The following is a 24,965-nucleotide window of genomic DNA, read 5'->3' on the forward strand; positions in this document are numbered from 1 at the left end:
AGAACACTTCAATCTCTCTGGTCACGCAATCACAGACATGAAGGTCGCTATCTTACAACAAAAAAACTTCAAATCCAGACTCCAGCGAGAAACTGCTGAATTGGAATTCATTTGCAAATTGGATACTATTAATTTAGGCTTAAATAGAGACTGGGAGTGGCTAAGTCATTATGCAAGGTAGCCTGTTTCCTCTTGTTTTTTCCTACCCCCCCCCCCCCCAGATGTTCTGGTTTAACTTTAAACTTGGAGAGTGGCCAGTTTGGATGAGCTATTACCAGCAGGAGAGTGAGCTTGTGTGTGTATGGGGGTGGGGGGGATGTGAGAAAACCTGGATTTGTGCAGGAAATAGCCCAACTTGATTATCATGCACATTGTGTAAAGAGTTGTCACTTTGGATGGGCTATCACCAGCAGGAGAGTGAATTTGTGTGGGGGGGTGGAGGGTGAGAAAACCTGGATTTGTGCTGGAAATGGCCCACCTGATGATCACTTTAGATAAGCTATTACCAGCAGGACAGTGGGGTGGGAGGAGGTATTGTTTCATATTCTCTGTGTATATATAAAGTCTGCTGCAGTTTCCACGGTATGCATCCGATGAAGTGAGCTGTAGCTCACGAAAGCTCATGCTCAAATAAATTGGTTAGTCTCTAAGGTGCCACAGGTACTCCTTTTCTTTTTGCGAATACAGACTAACACGGCTGTTACTCTGAAACTAGTGAGATTGTTGTTCAGCATTTGTCATCAGATTTCCTTTGACAGCAAACTGGTGTCACACAGGCTTCATAAAACCCAGCAGAAATGGGGAGGTAGGTTGCTGTTGGGTATCTCTCAAATTTATCTCCAGAATGAAAACTCTTCAGTACGGTGTCTGAAGTGGATCTCTGGGCTTTTACCCACCTTGTGGTCAGGTTTATGCATTTATTTTAATAAGAAATTTAGAGAATGGGAAGATAATTGTAGTGCTGTTAATTTAAGTGAGTGTTGTAAGGTAAGAGGCAAAACCCACCGAGTGAAATGAAACACAGACTGGTGTACAGTGATCTGAAATGTAAGTGCAAAGGAGAGCAACTTCTTTAGCGAGAGACAGAGAGAGACCATGTCCAGAGCGCTACCAGTGATGTAGAGCGAGACACAAGCACAGCTAGGGTCATTTGAATAGAGAAGCAATTTTAAACTCATTAAAAAGTGAATTAGTAGTATTCAGCGTTCATTAAAATAATCCACAGTAATGAGATGGAGTGAACTCAGTGTCGGAGCAGTGATGGGTGTGTATAATTCAATAATAAATGAATGAGTAAGTTTCATGGGCAGTAAATAATCACCAGATCTCATTAGATTGTAGGGAAGAGCTATAACAGTTGATCATAATTAGAAGTTAAACAAGCATAGGCTTGAGCGTCTCCTGCTGTTTCCAACTTGGAATAACCTGTTGGAGGGACTAGTTTGGACAAGTAGTTTTAATGCCTTCAGAGAGAGAGGATGGCTATCCACTTAGGAGCTATATTATGCCCTAGCTCGCTTGCTTCCTACAACCTTTGTCAGAAACTAGCTGTCCTCTATCCTGATGTCTTCTCTGTTGCTGCATGTAACAGAAGTACTTTGGCTTGAGGAATCTGCTAAAATGATCACTGGTGAGGTAGCTAAGATTGAATATATGGTATGATACTTCAGTACTGATATTTATAAATATCCTCATTAGGATCCAGAGTTAACATTCTATTTAGATGAACAAGGCAACTAACTTCTGAGACTTTGTTCCAGGCTCTTTGCAGACTGAGGTAGCTATGTCTGAGTCGGTTACACATAATTCCTATTTTAAAGGATTTCTTTGCAACCATAAGTGCTACAGACTTAATTTCTTTACTTAAACAATCTGAACATAAGGGGGCTAGAAAAAGGAGACTTAGCAAATACGGAGCTTCAGATTATATTCTGTTAAACCAGATCTTCAGAATATTCCACACACACTAGGTGATGGTGCTGTCTTTTCTCAGCTTCCAAAAAGTGAGGCTCTTCAGGATTGGAAGGCTGAGAAAATTGGAAAAATCATGATGTTTTCCTGAGTGGTGGTGGTTGGGTTACATGCCCTGGTTCTGTTAGCTGTCCTGGGTTGATGCTAAACTACATGCCAGCTTCACCAAAGAACTTTTCAGTTGCAGTCTGTATCTCTGGTCACCAATTGCCCGAGCAGTCAAGAAAAGAGAGAGCACAAATGCGTTGCAAAATTGTGTATTATTCCTGTATGTTAGTTTCTCAGCAAACTGTTGGAGGGAATGCTCAAAGCTAACATGAGGAGCTAAATGTTATTTACTAATAAATGCCAATGTATCTAGCACTTCTGACTCTGAAAGGATGCCAAATGATATGTATATGAGTTGCTTATTCCATCACTGAAATGCATAAATTGCTGAGGTGGGGAAGAAGGAAGCAGCTCTAAGTTAAGATGGGACATAAGTAATGGCAGTCAATGGGACCATCCCCTCAAACCCTTCTTAGTCTAACTTTGTTCTTATTTCATTCTGCGTTTTGAATCAGGACAGACTCTTCTTTTGCGGCATGCATGGAGGGAAGGGCCTGAAGGTTCACTCTCCACATTTTCTTCCTGGAGCAAAAGATTCAGTTGTCCCTAAAATTATTTTCCCAAGATGGAGCAGAAGACACCTTGCTGTGTCCTGCTCTTCAGCTGCCTATGTGGTCATTATGGTATTGGGTCCATGGACAAACCTTTGCCCCAAATGGAGCTCCACTGGCCCTACCCATAGCCCATGTAAATCCATTTTAGGAGCTTGGTAGTTCCTGAACTGTTGAGTGGCATGGAGCGCCATTCCTAAAGTGTTGCTGATTTGGAGACACCTGCTGTATTGTAAAAAACCAGATGAGGACCCTGAAGCAGTGACCCTTGTATGATCCCTTAGTCTGGAAGAGCTGAAGTGTTAATTTAACAGCAGCAGCTGTGAATGAAGGTACCTTTATTTTGGCCTGCTCAGCAAAATTTGAAAATGGCTTTGATTTCTCTCTCTCTCAAGTACTCCAATGGCAGAACCCTTCAAGGAACACGGCAGATGGGTAAGAACACAGAGCAACACTATATAATTTTGATAATTGGTAGTAATATAGGGAATGTAAACCGGCCAAATAGTGACCCAGCTGGGAGTCTGGATAGAAGTCTTGGGTACTCTTGCCAAAAAGTGCAGTTACCACTGTGGGTTTGTTACTGACAATTTTTTGCAATTTTTTTGTAGGAAATTTGGCGCCAGACCTACCTAAGATGACTTCCTCCGCAAGCCACCCAGATCTTTTAAGTGGATGGGATTCTTGGGCAGATTCCCCAACTACTACCAACCTAGCATCACAACAGCCTAAGAAGTCTGCACTTGAAGGTATTATTATGCAACAAAAATATATTGTGTATTTCCATTGCTAAAGAAAATGCGTGCTCTCCAAATATCAGCCACCCAAAACAACGGAACAACCATATGTGGCTCTCATGTGGTTCATTAAATACAGTCACATTAAAGTACTTGGCTTTAAAGTACTGACAGTTAAAGATGTGGCAAAAGCTAACATTGTAACATAACAAGAATTTTGGAGGAGAGGCCTCAGACAAGAATCTACAGAGAAAATATTGATAGCAATTTCCTAGGAATCAGGGAGACCGTTTTTGTCAACACCTTTTAAAAAAAATGTATATTTTCGTCCCCTGCCATCTGTGGCTTGTACATAACTTCATATTTGTTTTTATGACACAGGCCAAGTTCTTACTACAGGAAGCCAGACAAGTGTGCCTTCAGGTTTGTCTTTCAGCCAAGCAAAATCTCAGAACTTCGACCCCTTTGCTGACCTTGCTAACCTTAAATCTGGTCCTCCAGGTAATCTTGTACGTTTTCTTAAAAGAGCAAAGCAACTAATAACAATCCTTACCTCTGACACAGCACTTTTCATCTGTCGATCTCTCAGCACTTCACAAAGGAAGTTGGTAGCAGTATCATATCCCCATTTTACAGGTGGGTAAACTGAGGCACAGAGAGGTGATGTGACCTGTCTAAGGTTAGCCAGTAGGCTTGTGGCAGAGCCAAGAAGGTCCCAGTCCAGTGCTCGGACTTTCTGAATGCATCTAGTGGCTTTGATTTTTTTTGTTCCAGTAAATTTAATGCTGATAAAAGGGAACACTTCTTATAAAACACACAGCTAATTAGTGACAGCAAATTTCACACGCCAGCCTTGAGAGCAAGAGCATAGCAGGGTTCAGATAAAGATTAGACATTTATACAGATGGGAACTTCCAGTTACTACGTAGAAATTATGTTTTGAAAACATAGCTTGGAAGCAATATAAACCCTTTAATGCTTCAATCTCTAAATGAACTGGTTTGAAAAACGTTTCGAAACGTTTCTGAATAAGCATGTTATTCCATAATTGTTATTCCATAATTGCCCACCGTGAGGTTTCTTGCACCTTCCTGTGATGCAGAACTTCTGAAACTGCTTTCGCCATTAGTAGAAATGTTAAACTGCTCTTTATTTTATATTGGTAACTTAAAAAAGGAAACAGAATACATGAATAACTGTAATCTCTCTTCACTGGTTAATGGTTGGACTCTGGACAGGAACGTCAAGAACTTCTTTGTTAAACTCTCTCTCAGTACTCACCCATGATCAGTGTTACGCTGAGTTTCATTACAGGGTTGATCATTTTATGAATCATTGTTTAGTAGTGAGAATTTTTCAGTATTTATCCACATGCCATCTCAGAGTCTGACTTATAGAATCATAGAATATCAGGGTTGGAAGGGACCCCAGAAGGTCATCTAGTCCAACCCCCTGCTCGAAGCAGGACCAATTCCCAGTTAAATCATCCCAGCCAGGGCTTTGTCAAGCCTGACCTTAAAAACCTCTAAGGAAGGAGATTCTACCACCTCCCTAGGTAACGCATTCCAGTGTTTCACCACCCTCTTAGTGAAAAAGTTTTTCCTAATATCCAATCTAAACCTCCCCCACTGCAACTTGAGACCATTACTCCTCGTTCTGTCATCTGCTACCATTGAGAACAGTCTAGAGCCATCCTCTTTGGAACCCCCTTTCAGGTAGTTGAAAGCAGCTATCAAATCCCCCCTCATTCTTCTCTTCTGCAGGCTAAACAATCCCAGCTCCCTCAGCCTCTCCTCATAAGTCATGTGTTCCAGTCCCCTAATCATTTTTGTTGCCCTTCGCTGGACTCTCTCCAATTTATCCACATCCTTCTTGAAGTGTGGGGCCCAAAACTGGACACAGTACTCCAGATGAGGCCTCACCAATGTCGAATAAAGGGGAACGATCACGTCCCTCGATCTGCTCGCTATGCCCCTACTTATACATCCCAAAATGCCATTGGCCTTCTTGGCAACAAGGGCACACTGCTGACTCATATCCAGGTTCTCGTCCACTGTCACCCCTAGGTCCTTTTCTGCAGAACTGCTGCCTAGCCATTCGTTCTCTAGTCTGTAGCTGTGCATTGGGTTCTTCCGTCCTAAGTGCAGGACCCTGCACTTATCCTTATTGAACCTCATCAGATTCCTTTTGGCCCAATCTTCCAATTGGTCTAGGTCCTTCTGTATCCTATCCCTCCCCTCCAGCGTATCTACCACTCCTCCCAGTTTAGTATCATCCGCAAATTTGCTGAGAGTGCAATCCACACCATCCTCCAGATCATTTATGAAGATATTGAATAAAACCGGCCCCAGGACCGACCCTTGGGGCACTCCACTTGATACCGGCTGCCAACTAGACATGGAGCCATTGACTTCCTGAGTTGCACGCAGTGTACGTCATTATCTGTAAAGTAGCACTGTAAATTTACACCCAACTTTACAGACTTGTTATGTACTGTTAAAATTAGCTATTTTCTCTTCACTATTTTTGTATAATTTTGCAGCAAGTATTGAGTTAAAAAGGAAACCTCAGAAACCTTGATTAGCACTTCCTTTTGTCAATAGTCACATGCCATATGACTAGCATCATATGACTATCAAATTCAATCAAGAAAAAATGAATAACCAACTATTTGGTTATGAGTTAATGTTTATGTACTGACCATATCTTTCCAACTGTACAAAACTCCATTATATAGATAGTCTCTATCCCAGAACCTTTTTATCCAAAAGACAGGCGTAAGAAACAAGATACACTGAAAAGGAGTACTTGTGGCACCTTAGAGACTAACCCAAATTTATTTGAGCATAAGCTTATGCTCAAATAAATTGGTTAGTCTCTAAGGTGCCACAAGTACTCCTTTTCTTTTTGCAGATACAGACTAACATGGCTGTTACTCTGAAGATACACTGAGAGATTTGGGGGAGGTGGTATCTCAAAATAATTTTAAAAACCCATTCAGTTTTCTCTTGCCTATTAAATATGGGATGTAGAAAGCATTTGAGAAGGAGTTAGTTTGTGGGCTTTATGAAAGCACAGGTCTTTGGGAAGGGGTGGGGACTAGCACACTGACTGAGAGATCATCCCATGCATATGGGGCAGCCTGGAGGAAAGCAAGAGTTCTGGAGTAGAAGAAAGCAAATTGGGTGGTGTGACTGGGCGACAAAATCTGAGACTTGCTCGGGGCAATGTTGCACAGGGCTTTGGAGGAAAGGACAAGTTTAAAGTTTGAGTTTTAAGCAGATTGAGAAGAAAGATGTCGGTGCTGAGGGAGGCCAGGGAGGAGGCAGTTATTAAAGCTAAGGCAGGCAATGATGACAGGACAGAAAGGAATGGTCCAATTTTTTTTAAATGTTTATGAAATGGAATAAATGGCAAGATGTAGTGATATTTAGTGCTATCTTGGATGTGCAAGGGAGGAAGGGGGAGAAGTCTAAAATAGCCTTGCGCTTGTGATGCAAGATCAAGGTACTGATAACAGGAAGTGGTAAAGGTTTTGGAAGTAGCTCCGTTGGGTTCTGGTGGTGGCAGAAGTGCATCCAGGATGATACTTTTGGAAAGACCTTTAGATATTGTGTAAGGGACAGGAGGAAGTTGACAGGAGTGAGGGAGCATGTTTGAGTGGTAGCTGAAGCTGCGAGCCGATGAGGTCACTCAGGGAGACGAGGGGACTGAGGACAGAGCCGTGAGGGACTCCTAACAGTGGAGGCAAGGAAGAGAAGAAGTTGCTACAGGAGATGCTGAAAGAGCCCTCAGATGCAGGTAGAAAATGGAGACCACATTGGTAAAAATCCAGGAAGGAGAAAGTGATTGACGCTCTCAGAAGCAGCAGAAAGCTCAGGGAAGATGAAGGCAGTTCTTTGACTTGGTCAAGAAGAGGTAATGGGAGAGCTAGTGAGAGCTGATCCAGTCGAGTGGGGAAGTGCACAGGCTGCATGGATTAGAGGAGAGGAAATCAAGGCAGTGACTATAAACAGCTTGTTCAGGAGGTGCAGTGGAAAAGAAAGACGCTGGGAGTTGGCGAGGCAATTGGGGTTAAGGATTGGCCTTCTGAGAAGTGAGGATCCTAGTGCGAGTTTTCATGCTAAGGAAAAGGATCTGGAGTTAAGAGAGTATGAGTGAGAGGAGGTGAGGTGGTCAGGCACAGGGAGCAGAGGGGTTGGAAGTCAAGGATAAGCAAGAAATCTCTCTAATACAATTAGCAAAGTGTATATGGTGTGTGGTCTTTCATTCCCTACATTGTCTGTGTGTACTCCCTGGCCCCTACTCCCTAGTAAAATATGTGCCAACTTAATCAGAGAAGCCTGGTCTTTTCTACCTTGCATTAAAATCAGTATGAGATATCAGGTTTCCTCCTCTTCTGGATTGTTAGTCTCCAGTGTGGACTCTGCTTTCTTGATGAATTTTTTGAGAGTCTTTGGCTTTGTGTCAAGTTCTTACTCTTGCTGGAATCAGTAAGGAAGCTTCTACGCCTTTCTATTAGAATGTGTAGCTTCCTGTCGGCAGTCTCAGTGCAGTTCACGTTGAGAGAGCTTCTGTCCAAGAAAAATATGTTAAGCTTAAAACATGATTTTTGTTTAAATTAATCGGAAATTAATGGAACCATGAAGTGCTGGCTCACTCTGATTTTTCTCCATGTTGCCTCTCCCCTCTCCGCCCCCCCGGTGTCTGTTTTCCTTCTGCTCCTGTGTTATAACTACAATGTAATAGTGAAGCTGGATGGAATCTGTAGCAACTGAGAGCAGATTTCAGTTCTCTGCTCCACTGCATGTGCAAGCTTGGGGGGCTGGCGGGAGGCCAGGCACAGAGGTCATGATATCAGAGCCTGGTCCTTGTGCTGCATGCAGCAATACAGCACATGCAGCTGGCAATGAAGTCTTTGCTTCAGCTGATGATCCTCAGACTTTTACCTGATAACTTCAAGGTGCTTCTGCAGTGATGCTGCTTCAGTGGGAAAATGAGCAGTTGTGCCAGTCTGTTATGCCTGGTGGTTCATTGCCATTGTCTTAGGCAGCCAGACGCACAAAGGAGCAGAAAGATTGAAGGCACTTGCGTGCTGGGGAGGTGAGAAAATGATGTTATGCCAAGCATGAAAGCTCTTGGGGAGATGCTAGATGCTGCAGAAGTGCCAACACACTTCTATTTTGCTTTACTTCATGCCAATGGAGGCCTTATTTTTGCCAGATAATCTCAATAGTTTTGATGTAACTAACACCGTTTTTCATTTTATACCATCCCCATTAGGTTAGCCGTGTGCCAAACAAATATGACATGGTTAACATCATCCACGCCTTTATCTTAATAGCTATGTCACTTTAGTATGTCCTAGTGGGCCAGATTCAGTCCTCCCTTATACATTTTACACCAATGTAATTCCATCAACTACACTGGAGTTACCCCAGTTTTACACTGGTATATGTCAGACCATAATCTATGCCAGTGTTCCGCACAGTCCAGTGAGGGAGTTACAACTGGATGTAGAAGTGCTTTGGCCATACCTTTTATGCTGCGTCCTGAAGATGTGGCACCCTAGAGATAGCCCAGCCCAGTGTCACCTGAGGCGTTAGGTCTGTGCTAGGGGAATTTGCAGCCTAGCTGGTTAGGCAACTTTTATGGCCCCCTTGCGCTACAGGATCATCCCAAAGAAACATCATCAGGACTAGCGCTTCGCCCTTACTATAAAAACAAACCTAAGCATTACTAATACCAATGGCCCCCAAAATCAGCTCCCTCCTTCACCTCTGTCACCTTCCTCTCATTGGCAATCACCTGAAGAGATGCAGAAGCAAGCTGCAAATGCAGAAAATACCTCTGCACCCCTCTGTGCACAGCTTTCAGCATCAGACTGCAAGAGCTGGCCAGCCACTTGTAACCACCACAATGGGGTGTAGTGGGGAGATAGTGTCGGAGATATCTTGGTCCAGCACTGTTGAAATTAAAGCTCATAATTATTTGTGACAACCAGAGTAGAGGGTGTCAAATTATTCCATATAAGCAATTTGCATGGTTGTTACTAGAAGCTTGTTGCGTGTTCATATACCATATAAAGCTTCTCGCAACAAGGTGTTTTCCTATTGCCTTTACTATGAATATTGTCAATGCTTGAATGCACTGTCCGTAAAATTAACCAAATTTAAACAAAAATGATAAAATACAACGTTTGCCTTGCCTTGAAGGTCCTGTTCAGGTTTGAAGTTATTTGCAAACCTTTCAGTTGTATATGTGCAAAGCTCAGGTGCCAAAAGTGTTCCAATACATTTTTGTAAGGCTGCCCAATAAAATATCTACTCGCCCCGCTTTATCATGACAGTGCAGATGCAAAAAACCTGTTTTACTCTCCTAACAAAAGACCCTGTGCAAGTCAGGTTTTGCGAGGGGGTTTACAGAAGCTTGCTATTGTAGACTCGGATCCAGCACCTGTTGAAACCAATGGAAAGACTCCCATTGACTGCAGTGCGGTTTGGATTGAGCCCGTAGTGTCCACTTTGGCTCATTTTCAATGGTAAACATGTATTCCATTAGGAGTGGCTATGTTGTCACTATCTCATCCGAAATAATACTAGGATGTGAATAAAGTGTCAGTTCAACTTCTTGGCCTCCTCAGGCTTGGAACTGATTGTAAAGTATGTGCAGGATTTTGAGTCCTATCTCAAGGCCTCAAATTAGTAGGTTCCCTCTGTTCATAGCAATCAAAATGTCCAACAGTAGTTGTAAATGTCAGGTTTTGAGGGATTATTGGAATGAGAAGTTGGCTTAGCTTCGCTCCTGGCTGACCAACGTACGATACTAGTAACACAACGTGCGATACTAGTAACAAAGAAACAAGAATGTACCATGTTGGCCTAAAGCCTGCCAAAAAGCTGGCCAGCTTGGATTTTGTTAAAACTGAAAACCAGTGTGGCTGCCCCTCTTGGGCTCTTTTCCATCGTTGTAACATTTTTAGGGAAATGTGCATGTCAGTGTTTATTTTTCAAGTGTAGTATGGAAAGCTGCAAATAGACCCATACATGCAGGGCCTTCTGTTTTGATTTTTTTCCTCAAAACATCCCAACCGTGACTTTCTGTAGAAGTGGGGTGCAGGGTAAATCGTGAAGTAAAGGGCATTGCTGCCTGTGTTTGGATGTCTAAGGCCTGTCTATGCTTGGCTTATACCTGTTCTAGTGTGAAGTGGTTTAGATCTGTTTTACGGAGGTGTAACAATGTGACCTTCCTCTTTCCAGTCTGAAATTGGATGATAATACTGCATTTAAATTCAACTACCAAGCTACTTTTCAGTTGAATAGGCCTGTGCCAGGAAGTGTTACGTTGGCCAGTTGCCAAGGAAACTCGCTTTCTAGAAATGTGTCTGAAGGAAAGAGAAGTCAAATAAAGGCAGTCTGGGTGGAGCCTTGGCTAGGAGTATCATTCCCTGGCTTGTCCTGCTGAGTGCTGAAACTAAAGCTTTCGAGCTGGATTCCATTACACTGGGCTTACACCGGTGTAACCAATGGAGGATCAGGCCTTCGGTTTTAGCTGGTGAAGCTATGGAGGGCTAATATATTTTCCTCTCCAGGCAGAGATGGGAGGTACTAGAGAAATCTAGACTGTGATTTAATGAGGGAGATAATGCTAGCTTATCAGACAAGATAATTTTAGTATGTTGGGTTTGTGTATATATCGTACTTCAGTGGTGTTCTCAAAGCAATTTCTCTGCTGTCAGACCTCGTTCCGTTTTTTTCTCCGTATTTGTATACAGCCCATTACTAATATTTTTTTAAAGGCTTTAGAACCATTTCCCCAATCTGGTGAAGACTTCTTTATTTAAAAACAGTAATACACAAAAGGAAGCTTGAGGGCATGGATTTTAATGGAAGTGCCTTCAGAGCACACTTCTTTTTCTTGAGTACGATGGGAGTTTCCCAGTATCTTTCTCATAATAATTAGTAAATACTGAAATGTAAATAGAGTTAGCAATGAAAATCTAATGTATTTTCCTGTGTTGAATATATCCACTGAAGTGCACTGTGTGGTGACCAATCAGACAAGTGTTAGCAGTTGTCACAAAATGACAGTTAAGTGGTTCAGGTTTGAGGTGGAATAACTGACACACAGTAATGGGTTCCAGGCTAGAACTGTGATATGGTCTCTAGCTTTGCTGAAACTGTTCTCATTAAGTTTCACTTTCAGACACCCATGTTCTCTACATTAGATTTCATGTAAATCGAAGGGTGTCTCTTACTAAATCACTTGGGTAGGTGTCCAGACCAGAACTTGGGCGAGACTGTATTAAGTACTTGAAATATTTCAAAATGTATTACAACTAAATTACGCACTATTACTGTCTAGGTCCTTCTGGTGGTGGATTCCCAGCTGGTGGGTTTGGTCAGAAGTCAGCTCCGTCCCAGAAAGGAGGGAATCAGTGGCAGACAAAGAAACCACAAAGTACAGGTGCTTCATGGCAATCCCATGCTCAACCACAGCAAGTTAAATCCAGCACACAGAGTAAACCCAACTATACTGTGAACTTCAGTGTTATTGGAGGCCGAGAAGAGAGAGGTATCCGAGCTCCAGGCTTTGGTAAGTTCTGTTTCCTGGAACTATAGTTATAATGGCGTGTTGCATATGAAGTCCTTGTGATCTCTACAAGCGTGGTTGTGGGGCTTTATGAAAACTAGAAGCTTTGAAAGGTTCTGAAGAGTTTATTTTAGTCATGTTAAAGGCTTCATGTTTTGTTTTGTTGTTAAATGAGGTCTAATAGCAGTAACATGAGTGGCATTTAAGCAGTTGCATTCAGATAAAGGTCCACTTCTCGGATATCTCTCATTGTCTACCAGCAGTTCCTGATAGATATTAGGATGACATATGCATTGTTGTTATAGCTGTGTTGGTCCCAGGATATCAGTGACATGAGGTGGGTGAGGTAATATCTTTTATTGGACCAACTTCTGTTGTTGAGAGAGACAAGCTTTTTAGCTTACACAGAGCTCTTCAGGTCTGGGAAATGTACACAGAGGCCTGGTTTACATTAGGAAACTAGGTCAGTTATAACTCACTCAGGGGTGTGAAAAATCCACACCCCTGAGCAACACAGTTAAACCGTCCTAACCTCTGGTGTAGACAGCGCTAGATCAACGGAAGAATTCTCCCATCAACCTAGCTACCACTTCTTGGGGAGGTGGATTACCTACCTTGATGGAAGAACTCCTCCCATGGGCATAGGTAGTGTCTTCATTAAGTGTAGAAAAGCCCAGAGTGTCACAGTTAAATACAAGGTGGTAGTTTGTTTAGCATAAGGAGTTAACACGTTTCAAGAGACCATTCAAGGTTAAGTGGCCCTTCAGACATAGAGGGGGAAAGGAGGGAAAAAAACCTATAATCCACTTAACCTTGAATGGTCCCTTGAGATATGTGAAACACCCCTCTGAGGAACATAAAGTTACACCGACAGAAGCGCCGATGTGGACAGAGGTTCTCCCACTGACATAACTACTGCTGCTCGTTGGAGGTGGTTTAATTATGTCTATGGGAGAGCTCTCTCCTGTGGATATAGAGCAGCTACACGAGCTATTTTACATCAGCACACCTGCATCAGTAAGCTCACTAGTGTAGACATGGCCTTAGGGGAAAAACAGTTAAGAGAGTTGGTAGTTTTTCAAAGATATTGTTAAAGGTAAAATAGCAAACTATCTCACTGCATAGGAAAGATAGGCAATATGGCAAGAGACCACCCTGGCCTAACCAGGAGATCCTGAATGATCTGAAACTCAAAAAAAAAAAAAAAAAAAAAAAAAGTCCTACGTAAAGTGGAAACTAAGTCAAATTACAGAGGATGAATATAAGCAAATAACACAAGTACTTAGGGACAAAATTAGAAAGACCAAGGCACAAAACAAGATCAAACTAGCTAGAGATATAAAACAAGAAAATATTCTACAAATTCATTAGAAGCAAGAAGATGACCTAGGACGCTGTAGGCCCATTACTCAATGAGGGGGAGAAAACAATAATAGAAAATGTGGAAATGGCAGAAGTTGTAAATGATTTTTTTGTTTCGGTTTTCACCAAGAAGATTGGTGGTGATTGGCTGTCTAACTTAGTGAATGCCAGTGAAAATGAGGTAGGACCAGAGGCTAAAATAGAGAAGGAATAGGTTAAAAATTACTTAAACAAATAAGGTGTCTTCAAGTCACCAGGGCTTGATGAAATACATGCGAGAATATTCAAGGAGCTGCCTGAGGAGATATCTGAATCATTAGCGATTCTCTTCAAAAAGTCATGGAAGACAGGAGAGATTCCAGAGGACTGGAAAAGGGCAAATATAGTGCCTATCTATAAAAAGGGAAATAAGGACAACCTGGGGAATTACAGGCCAGTCAGCTTAACTTCAGTACCCAGAAAGATAATGGAGTAAATAATTAAGCCATCAGTTTGCCAACACCTATAAGGTGATAAGTAACAGTCAGCATGGATTTGTCAAGAACAAATCGTGACCAACCAACCTGATAGCATTCTTTGACAGGGTAAAAAGCCTTGTGGATGGGGGGCAAGCAGTAAATGTGGTATATCTTCACTTCAGTAGGGCTTTTGATACTCAAAAAGAAAAGGAGTACTTGTGGCACCTTAGAGATTAACAAATTTATTGAGCATAAGCTTTCGTGAGCTACAGCTCATAAACTAGGGAAATACAACCTAGATGGAACTACCATACGGTGGATGCATAACTGGTTAGAAAACCATTCTCAGAGAGTAGTTATCAGTGGTTCACAGTCATGCTGGAAGGGCATAATGAGTGGGGTCCCTCAGGGATTGGTTCTGGGCCCTGTTCTGTTCAATATCCTCATCAGTGATTTAGATAATGGCATAGAGAGTACACTTATAAAGTTTGTGGACAATACCAAGCTGGGAGGGGTTGGAGGTGCTTTGGAGGATAGGACTAAAATTCAAAATGATCTGGACAAACTGGAGAAATGGTCTGAAGTAAATAGGATGAAATTCAATAAGGACAAATGCAAAGTACTACACTTAGGAAGGAACAATCAGTTGCACACATACAAAATGGGAAATGACTGCTTAGGAAGGAGTACTGCGGAAAGGGATCTGGGGGTCATAGTGGACCACAAGCTAAATATGAGTCGTCAATGTAACACTGTTGCAAAAAAAGCAAACATCAGTCTGGGATGTGTTATCGGGAGAGTTGTAAACAAGACACGAAAAGTAATTATTCTGCTCCACTCCGCGTTGATTAGGCCTCAACTGGAGTGTTGTGTCCCGTTCTGGGTGCCTTGTTTCAGGAAAGATGTGGACAAATTGAAGAAAGTCCAGAGAATAGCAACAAAAATGATTAAAGGTCTAGAAAACTTGACCTATGAGGGAAGATTGCAAAAATTGGGTTTGTTTAGTCTGGAGAAGAGAAGACCAAGAGGGGACATAAGTTTTCAAGTACATAAAAGATTGTTACAAGGAGGAAGGAGAAAAATTGGTTTTGTTAACCTCTGAGGATAGGACAAGAAGCCTGTGGCTTAAATTGCAGCAAGAGCTGTTCAGATTGGACATTAGGCAAAACTTCCTAACTGTCAGGGTGGTTAAGCACTGGAATAAATTGCCTAGGGAGGTTGTAGAATCTCCATAACTGGATTTTTAAGAGCAGGTTAGACAAACACCTGTCAGGGATGGTCGAGATAAAGAGTGTAAGGGATTAGACTAGATGAGCCCTCGAGGTCCCTTCCAGTCGTACGACTCTGTGATTCTACACAACTCTCTACTTGCATAGTAATGCCTCCCCCCGTCTACGCGGCTTTTTTAGCAGCATCATGTGCCACTGCTGGAGTCTTTTCCCGCCGCAGGCAACGGCTCCAGCAGTGGGGAAAGGCTCTTTCAGCAGGGAAAGGCTCCGGCAGCTCCCCACTGCGGGAGCCTTTCTCTGCTGTGTGTAGATATACACCTCAGTGATGACATGGCCTGCCCTTTGCTGTGGCAAGTGACTATACACACCCTACGTGCTGCCATCAGTGAAAGTGCAGCATAGACATACACACAGTGTGGTACACTTGTTACCTCTGCCATGATGATGTACCAGTAAGCATTTTTCTTTTCTTTGTTTTAACAGGACAAAAGCCAAAAGTTTCAGAAAATGATTTTGAGGATTTATTATCTAATCAAGGGTTTTCAGCTAAATCTGACAAAAAAGGAACCAAGACAATTGCCGAGATGAGAAAGCAAGAAATGTCTAAAGACATGGACCCCTTAAAATTAAAGGTTTGATATTTAATAATAAAAACAGTGGTTTTGATTCAAATATAAACATAATTCTGTTACTTAGAACTATTGATGGTAGAATGGGGGAGGATACAGTGAAGGATAAAAAAGAAACTGAAGGGGTACAAAGATGGTAGAAGTTTATACTAAAATTTTACATGTGTTTCTACCCATGTGCAGAATAACTGAGGAACCTACTGGTCTTAATGCATGAATGTATATCCTAATTGTTTAGCGTAACCAAGATACAGTGGACAACTGGGGTGTCAGTACAGAAGAGAATGATTTGTTCAGGGGAGAGGGTTTGTTCCATATTGGCATGCTTTGAAGTGCAGATGGTGGTAAAACTCCTCTCTAAAATGTGTGATAAGATAAAAAGGAGCAAAAAGGAAAGGGTAATTTATGCTGTGGGTAGTCTGTTACAGACCACCTAATCCAGAATGGGAGGTGGACAAGGTAATCCTAGAACAGATCTAATGTTCATTTCAGAAGAAATTATTGTAAAAGGATTTTGAGACTTTGAAAATGACTAGAAAAGCAGCAGGTAAAATCTCATGGACAGGGAAATTGAATATGGGGGGAGAAGAGTGAGAGAGAGCTGGAAAGTTCTGATGAACGTAGTTACCAACTCATAGCTGAAAACAAACCCAGATACAAACAAGTAAAATCCTAATGTGTGTGAACTGAAGTTTTACATCTAATGTAGGATTTTCTCCCCTAGATAGTACAAGGGCCTGGGTTTCCCATTTCATTAAAGAGCATGTCTTGGTACAAGCTTGGCTAGACAAGCACAAATCTCTTTTTGACTAAGGAGAAGATGGGAGGGTGCATTTCTGGTCTGTACCAAGCTGGGAGAACTTGGGTCAAAAGGTTTCAGAGTAACAGCCGTGTTAGTCTGTATTCGCAAAAAGAAAAGGAGTACTTGTGGCACCTTAGAGACTAACCAATTTATTTGAGCATGAGCTTTCGTGAGCTACAGCTCACTTCATCTGATGCATACCGTGGAAACTGCAGCAGACTTTATATACACACAGAGAATATGAAACAATACCTCCTCCCACCCCACTGTCCTGCTGGTAATAGCTTATCTAAAGTGATCATCAAGTTGGGCCATTTCCAGCACAAATCCAGGTTTTCTCACCCTCCACCCCCCCACACACAAATTCACTCTCCTGCTGGTGATAGCCCATCCAAAGTGACAAATGAGAGTTGTCACTCTCACACTCTCACGAAAGCTCATGCTCAAATAAATTGGTTAGTCTCTAAGGTGCCATAAGTACTCCTTTTCTTTTTGGGTCAAAAGGTTTTCATTGCTATCAGGTCCACTCTTTGGCAGCTAGAGCCTTGTTTTATTACCTTTTCTCCAATAAAGTACAGTTTCACTAGTGCCCTTTCAGTGAAGGGGTTCAGGGCTATGGTACTGTGATGGATGTGACTGATGATACAAAATTATGTCTTGTGGAGAACAAAAACTACTTGAGAATCACTTTCTTAGGGCATCTGATGATGCATCCGATGAAGTAAGCTCACGAAAGCTTATGCTCAGATAAATTTGTTAGTCTCTAAGGTGTCACAAGTACTTCTTTTCTTTCTGTGGATACAGACGAACACGGCTGCTACTCTGAAACCTTTCTTAGGGCAGTCATTCATTCTCCTCACGGTGGCTCTCTGTCCCTCTATCAAATCCACTGAAAATGGACTATTAAACTCATATTAAAATTACTCTTTCCAGTCTCCACGGTGGCATCACCCCAAGTGAATTCTGATCAGATTTTGTAATTCTTCCTGGTGTGTTACTTGCAGATAAGGTTAAATGGTAACATTTACTATTCAGTTTTGTAAAACATTGTGAGGATAATATACATAGTTCTGAACAATATTAATAGAAATAATCTCAGGGAGGAATTGGGGAAATCAGTTTATTGATGGAATATTTTAACTCATGTCCATAGGTTGGTTTGAATGCTTTTTTAATGTAAAATACTATAAATAAAAAATAGAGCCTTTTACCTACCATCACCCTGGTTAGTAGGGAAGATGGGAGATACTACATAATGTGTTACAATTTAGAGATACTCACCTTACTGCCATAGGGATTCTATATAGATTGATATAAATATCATTATATAAAATCAACTAAGAAAAGTGCATTGTTAGCCAATTGTAGTTCAAGGGGCAATCTAGTACAGAAAACTTCAATTTACTCAAACAAACCATATGAGTGTACAAGTCTCAAAACATCTTAAGACCCTTATCTGAAATTTACAAGTAAAACAAGATTTCTAGCATTGGAATGGACAACCTCTGTTACCATGGGATTAATTAGTGTAACTAAAATGAATATTCTGCCATGGTTACTTTGTTCAGATAACTCCTTGTCATCTATTCTACAATTTTTAAACGTAACTTGTTGTTAATTCAGTTCTCTTGGAATGATTCCTATATAAGAGCCAAATTAACTACATATAAGCATGCTGGTCGTCTGCTAGCAGACTTGATATATCACTGTTGAGTTCCAAGGCTAAGCATGGTATCCACTCTTTGGAATTTGGATGCATGATTAAGACCATATTTGCAAAGTGCTCTCAACATTTTTGAAGCCCAAAGTCCAATTGTCTTGTTTTCAGTGATAGGAGAGGAAAATATCTTCAAGCAAATTGGAAACATCATTTAAGGCAACTGCATTCAATTTGAATTTTTCTAATTTTGTTTCAGATTCTAGATTGGATTGAAGGAAAAGAGAGAAATGTAAGAGCATTAATATCCACTCTTCACACTGTGCTCTGGGAAGGGGAGAACAAGTGGAAGCCAGTTGGCATGGCAGACCTCGTTACCCCTGAACAAGTAAAGAAGTACTATAGGAAAGCAGTACTTGTAGTTCATCCAGATAAGGTGAGTCGTTTTCTTGGGTATGTTAAAGGCTATTTATCGAACTGGTATTACCAATTAATTCTGCAATCCTAAAAGGAAAATCTGCTAAACTTCCTGCTTTTGAACAGAAACACCCAAGCAAGCACAGCAAGGCTCGGTGGGGAAGAGTTTTAATATTGGCAGGGACAATAGGCTAGTTTCTGGGTGTTTTTTCAGTCCACCTTTCTGCTGTACGGTTATTGTGTTGAACTCTGGCACTTCAAGGTGGCAGCATCAGACTGTGGAGATAAGGATTCCCTTCAGAGACAAAGGTTGAGAAGCACTTTTTCCACCACTCATATTATCATTCACTGCTGGACCCAGCTACATGGGTGCTTGGCCAGCGACAGGCTCTGCCTTCCTTCTGTTTGTTTTGTTGTCTTCTGAAGTTAGCACACTAATGAGGCCATGCAGTACAGGATTCTGAAGTCTCACTTGTCATCCATATCACAGTAATGAGGTGTCAGAGCAGCCAGGGCTGAGCCCTGCCCTCACCTGAACTCCTGCACATCTGGGTCCCACTCAGCTCAGTCTGAGGAAAGCCCAGTTACTGGAGCAGAGTTCTGTTAGGTTCTGGACATCTGCCAATCAAAATGCAGATCAGTGGAATCTGTGCTTAATCTCTACTCCTTGAATGGGTCTTGGGGGGATCCTCCAACTCCTAGGCCTCCCAGAGATTTCAGTGGAGGCAGGGTCCCATAAAATCCACAGCAAACTGGATATAAAATCTGTTGAAAGGTCCTGGTAGGAATGATGTGGCAGCTTCCAATTTAAAAACAAACAAACAAAAAAGATGGAAAAAAAGAATAATCCAATAAGCACAGTAGACCCTGTGTAAATGGTGATTATATCTACATTATCCGTAGTGTCAGCAATAACATCCCTTTAAAAGAATTAGGGTAGTTCACCCCTTTCAGGGCTCCTGTTCGTGGCTGTGTACAGATGTAGGAAGATAAAATTGCATCTCTTGCGCTTGGTTCAAATTTTCTTGCTTTTCTAACAACAAGAGCAAGAATTAAGGAATTTTTAAAAAAAACCTCTTAATTCTGGAGCATAATCCTGCAGCAACGTCTGGGGTTGCAGAATACATGGGGCCTCGTGTTTATGCCCATCTGAGCCAGGATGTGTTAAAATTGAGCAGGTGGTGTATCTGCAGTATTACTGTGTACATACTGGTTCCACAGACCAATTTAGATTGCAGAACTTCCTCCATAACTTGGTGTATTTGTTTCAGGCTAAAAAGTCTAGGAGTATTCCTAGTCAGCAGTGTATGTTCAACTAGGAAAGTCGGACTCCAGTGTAAAAGAATTTAACAGCGTTCTTGGAAATAGCTCTTCAGTTGCATTGTGGGTTACTAATGTAAGAGTTGCAATGCAGTATTTTCTACCTAAATTAGTTTTGATTTCATTTTTAAAGAGCCACTTGCTGAAAATGAAGACCATGTCTATTAACTCCTTTAATACAAGATGGAAACTTTAGTACGACTTCAGTTACATTGAGCAAATTAGACTAAAAATTTGAAGTGATGCAGGCAAATTATAATCTCTCAGTGCCATTTAAACTATGACTTTGGTATATATGGGGACTTGGGGGGAAAAGGGAATTACAGTATTTGGATGAAAAAGCCATGCACACTTACAGCACTATATAACACATAAAGGTAAACAGAAAGGGGCTAAACAAGAGACAGGGTGTGAATTTCACTGTTAGTAAAATCCAGTTTTCTCTCAAGCCCTGCTGCAGTTCTTTACATTCTTTGGACTTCTGCAGTAAGCTCCTAATACGTGCTCTGTTTGTTTACAGGCCACAGGACAGCCTTATGAACAGTATGCCAAAATGATCTTCATGGAGTTGAGTGATGCATGGTCAGAGTTTGAAAACCAGGGATCAAAATCCCTTTTCTAAAACTTCATCTTTACAGGATTTTCAAAATGTATGTGCAGCAAAATGGAGTGGAGAATTGTTAGTCTGAATTTCTTATCTCTAGGATTTAAGAAAGATTTTTGCATAATTTCAGCACAGTTTGAAATCATACTCGGAAGTGGGTGATACATTTTGTAAGATGCAGAATCCAAAACATACACAGATGCACTCAGAGAACAACTGCTCAATGCTTCAGAATCTTAGCCTGAGAATAGATCTTTCCATTCAGGTTTAAATATGTTGAAATATAAATAACTTTAATGATGTCCGCTGATTTTTGGCGTAATGGTATCGAAAGCATGAGCCATTCCAAATCCACTGATTTTTGGCGTAATGGTATCAGAAGTGTGTGAGCCATTCCAAATCCACTGATTTTGGTTTTTCTTTAAAAGAAACACACAACCTCAATTTGTACTTTATATTTTCAATAGTTACATGATTTGATTTTGATGTTTGGTGACCCTCGCCTTATTCTAGGTGCTTTAGTGATATTATCAGCAGTGAATTTGCTCAGCATATCTTTTTGTTGAATCTATAAGAGGTGTACATTTTCATCTGTATTTTGTGTAATCATTCTGATGATCATTCTGTAAATAATTAAAATATTTTCTGGCAATACCTGTGTTCCTTACAATGAATTGACAGTTGCTTAGCCAAATAACTCCCAGTTAATGGAAAGTCAGCCAGGGTTGTTCTTGATTTTATTTTATTTTATTTTAAATGCATATCATGAACCTGGAAACAAATCTTAGCTTTAATATAAGTACTGCATATTCTAACTTTTTATTATTTATTATGAACTTTTGGAAGGCACCACTATGACTAGTGTTTATTTTCCTACTCTATAAATTTCAGCATTTACTCTTATTTTTTTTCTAGTGGAATGTGCCTTCCATTGGCTTTATAAATACCATACTAGAAAAAAGTTGACCAGTCATTTATTCTAAAACTTGAAATGTGAGCACAAAACAGTTTACTCTGCTTTGATTTGTCTGTTTTAACTGAGTCAATGGTATATTGTTAGCTAGCCCCTTGAAAGCGTTTCCTGTGCTTATACTGACAGTGGGATACTTATGTTGTATGTCTGAGAACTTGATTTTTAGAAGCATGCATGCACGCACATGTGTTTATATGCAAAGAACAAACCAGTGTGTATAGTTAGGGCATCATATACTTGATGTACTGTGAGTGCATTGGCTAGTGCAAGACTAGTTGAGAACCCAGTGTGAGAACACAGCTCACTGTACTGTTTCTCATCTCTTTAAAAAAGAAACAAAAAACAAAAATTAACATGTACCCAGTATATGGAATACTAACGACCAACGACTATTGTATAACTGTAAATCCCAGTTCCTGGGGGCTAGTTTGCAAATGTTTGTTAGAGTGATATTTAGTTTTGGTGACAGTCTCTTGCACTGCAGCTTTGGGTCGGGAAGGAATTTTCCTCCAGAGCAGATTGGCAGAGGCCCTGGGGGTTTTTCACCTTCCTCTGCAGCGTGGGGCCCTGGTCACTTGCTGGAGGATTCTCTGCACCTTGAAGTCTTTAAACCACGATTGGAGGACTTCAATAGCTCAGACATAGGTGAGAGGTTTATTGCAGGAGTGGGTGGGTGAGATTCGGTGGCCTGCATTTTGCAGGAGGTCAGACTAGATGATCATAATGGTCCCTTCTGACCTGAATATCTATGAATCTACCCAAGTATCTTAAAAGATGTATTTTTAATCAATTTGCCTTTGTATCCAGTTTGGATTCTTAACTGAGAAAGGAGCTGCAGTGATGTCAAGGTACCTGTCTTACAATGAGCGTCTTCTAATTTTTTAATTCAGATTATCCCACAATTTGCATGAAATGAGGCTTTCCACTGCCAAATCAGCATCACAGTGAATGGGTTGGCGAAGAGATTATTTGAATGCTGTGTGCACTTTACAGGCTCCCACCAAACTCGGATACAACACAGTTGAACTGTTACCTCTGTATGTAACGTGTGTACATATATTCGGTCACTGTGAATTTTGAAAGAGTGGAGGAGGATTATTGAACTCTGATCTGGAATAGAAAGTATGGGTTTGTGCCGGCACAACTCTGAATTAGCCTTAATCCCACTGATTCTTCTTCGAGTGCTTGCTCATATTGATTCCATTCTAGGTGTGTGCGCACCCACGTGCACAGTTGTAAGAGACTTTCGCCTTAGTGGTATCCGTAGGCTCGGCTGTGGCGCCCTCTGGAGTGCCACGCTCATGCATCGGTATATCGCGCATCACCGGCCCTCCACCCTCTCAGTTCCTTCTTGCCGCCTGTGCTGGTTGGTCAAAGCGCCTCTCTCCCTTGCCTCGCAGGTGGTCAGTGGTTCTTTCCCTTTGCGTTACAGCTGTAAATAGTTTTGTTTATTGTAGATTAGTTAGTAAGTAGCTGTTAAGTCAGAGATGGGCAAACTACGGTGTGTGGGCCACGTCCTGCCCAGCCCTTGAGCTCCTGGGCGGGGAGGCTAGCCTCCAGCCCTTCTCCTGCTGTCCCCCCTCCCCCACAGCCACGCTGGCAGTGCTATGGGCAGTGGGGCTGCCCGCTCCTGCAGAGCAGCGCAGCAGCGTGTCTGGCTCCAGCCGGGCGGCGTGACTGCCAGACATGCTGCTCTGAGCAGCATGGTAAGGGGGCTGGGGAGGTCCCAGGGGGCAGTCAGGGGACAGGGAGAAGTTGGATAGGTGTGGGAGTCCTGGGGGGCCTGTCAGGGGGTGGTTGGATGGGGCAGAGGTTCGGGGGGGGCAGTCAGGGGGTGGGGTACAGGAGGAGTTGGAAAGGCGTGGGAGTCCCAGGAGCCCTGTCAGGGGCCGGGGGTGTGCATTATGGTTGGAGAGGTCAAAGGACAGGGAGCAGGGTGGGTTGGAAAGGGGGTGGAGTCTCAGGGGGGCAGTTAGGGGCAGGGGTCCTGGGAGGGGACCGTCAGGGGACAAAGAGCAGGGGGGTTGGATGGGTGGGAGGTTCTGAGGGGTCAGTCAGGGGGAGGGAAGTGGGATGGGGCGGATAGGGGGCGGGGGCTAGGCTGCTTGGTGAGGCACAGCCTTCTCTGCCTGGCCCTCCATACAGTTTTGCAACCCCAATATGGCCCTTGGGCCAAAAAGTTTGCCCACCCCGTGTTAAGTACTGCAGTTACTCAGTAAGGGTCCCGCACTTTGCCCCAGGTCACCGGGTTTTAAGCCCTGCCTGTTAGTGACCTGCATGGCAGCTGTCTGAAGTGCCTGGGGGAATCCCATGTAAAAGAAGTGTCGCATCTGTAAGAACTTTCGTCCCAAGACACAGAAAGAGCGCGCCATTTGTTTGAGGGCCCTCCTGATGGAGGCTGCTCTCCGCCCAGCCTCAGAGCTGTCCCGGCCAGACGCAAGTGTCCCCAGCACTTCAGCCTTGGTGCGTAGTGCACCCCGGCACCGGGCTCTACCTGGCACTGATCCCCTTTGCCGGTGCCCAAGAAGAAGTCTGAAAAGTGGACCCAGCACCGAGCAAGACAGACCAAGGGGCATTGGGTAAAGGACCCTGTTTTGGCGTCCCGCCCATGCCAGAGCCACAGAGGGACACGTCCCTGTGCGGACCTCCTGCCCCCCAAGGGATCTGCCACCAATTCTGGGAGTGGTAGGGGACCCAGACTTATGGCGGAGTTAATGCCTTCCCAGCTCCCGGCGCTGAGAAAGCAAAGGACATCGCGTGCGGCGATGGACCTGGCAAAGCCTCCCTACGAGGGCAAGCCAGCCATGAAAGCCTCCCAGAAGGCGAGTGAATGCCACCGGTTTCCGGAGCTGAGGCAGAGCTCCTTGTTGCCATGTCCCTGGTTTCTGCATCAGCCTAGGTCACCGGTTCACCACCACAGATCGTCAGCACTGCTCTCCCGGTTTCCATCCTCTCATCAGGACTTGCCCAGAGGGAAGCGCCGGTTACTGCATGGTCGGCACCATTTATCCTCACGCCAACCCCCTCCACGCCAACGATATCTGTCACCTAGACCACAGGGACGCTCCCTGACATGGCGCTGCTCCCTCTACTCCCGGCACCAGTCTGCCTACTCAAGACACCGTTCACCAACAGCAATGGTTAGCCACCAGACTCAGGTGTTGACAGCCCTGCAATGGTCACTGAAGGAGGATTCCTCTGGCATGGAGAAGGAGTTCAGCCCCTCACTGAGACAGCTCTGTCGTGACTGGGCTCCTAAGGCTGTGTCCACCTCAACGATGCCATGCTGGCAGCAGGGCCAGTGGCCAGCGCAATGGCCTTACTGGAATGCCTGGGGCATGCCGGTTATGCCGATGCCCCTGTCGTACCAATCGTTGGTCGCCCCATTGGACAAGCATCAAATGGCACCAGGCTTAGTGCGCGAAGTGCAAACAGACACTGGGGTAGAGAGCTGATGTCCCGGGCCCTCCCCCAATGGCTCAGTCATCCTCATCCTTTCCAGATGAGGTTGTGGTGGGGCCCTCTTGTGCTAGCACACTGGATGACTTTAAGGAG

At 43.0% G+C, this 24,965-nt stretch overlaps 1 protein-coding gene across 4 annotated transcripts in view; it reads left to right on the forward strand.

The window, feature by feature from the left end:
* Positions 1–23,071, forward strand: part of GAK (cyclin G associated kinase) — a 149,835-nt gene extending 126,764 nt beyond the window's left edge. Inside the window, exons 23-29 of one of the 4 annotated variants that reach the window (XM_073345849.2) lie at positions 3,242–3,379; positions 3,749–3,790; positions 3,932–4,003; positions 11,732–11,962; positions 15,492–15,640; positions 18,356–18,532; positions 20,354–23,071. In XM_073345849.2, the coding sequence (XP_073201950.1) occupies positions 3,242–3,379; positions 3,749–3,790; positions 3,932–4,003; positions 11,732–11,962; positions 15,492–15,640; positions 18,356–18,532; positions 20,354–20,455 (911 nt within the window). In that variant the 3' untranslated portion in view covers positions 20,456–23,071. Of the gene's footprint in view, positions 1–3,241; positions 3,380–3,748; positions 3,869–3,931; positions 4,004–11,731; positions 11,963–15,491; positions 15,641–18,355; positions 18,533–20,353 lie in introns of all 4 variants that reach the window. The other 3 variants (XM_073345850.2, XM_073345848.2, XM_078852971.1) reach the window with 3 other exon arrangements.
* The last annotated feature ends 1,894 nt before the right edge of the window (positions 23,072–24,965 follow it).

This window comes from Lepidochelys kempii, chromosome 5, assembly GCF_965140285.1.
Source record: "Lepidochelys kempii isolate rLepKem1 chromosome 5, rLepKem1.hap1, whole genome shotgun sequence".
NCBI classification, from domain to species: domain Eukaryota; kingdom Metazoa; phylum Chordata; order Testudines; family Cheloniidae; genus Lepidochelys; species Lepidochelys kempii.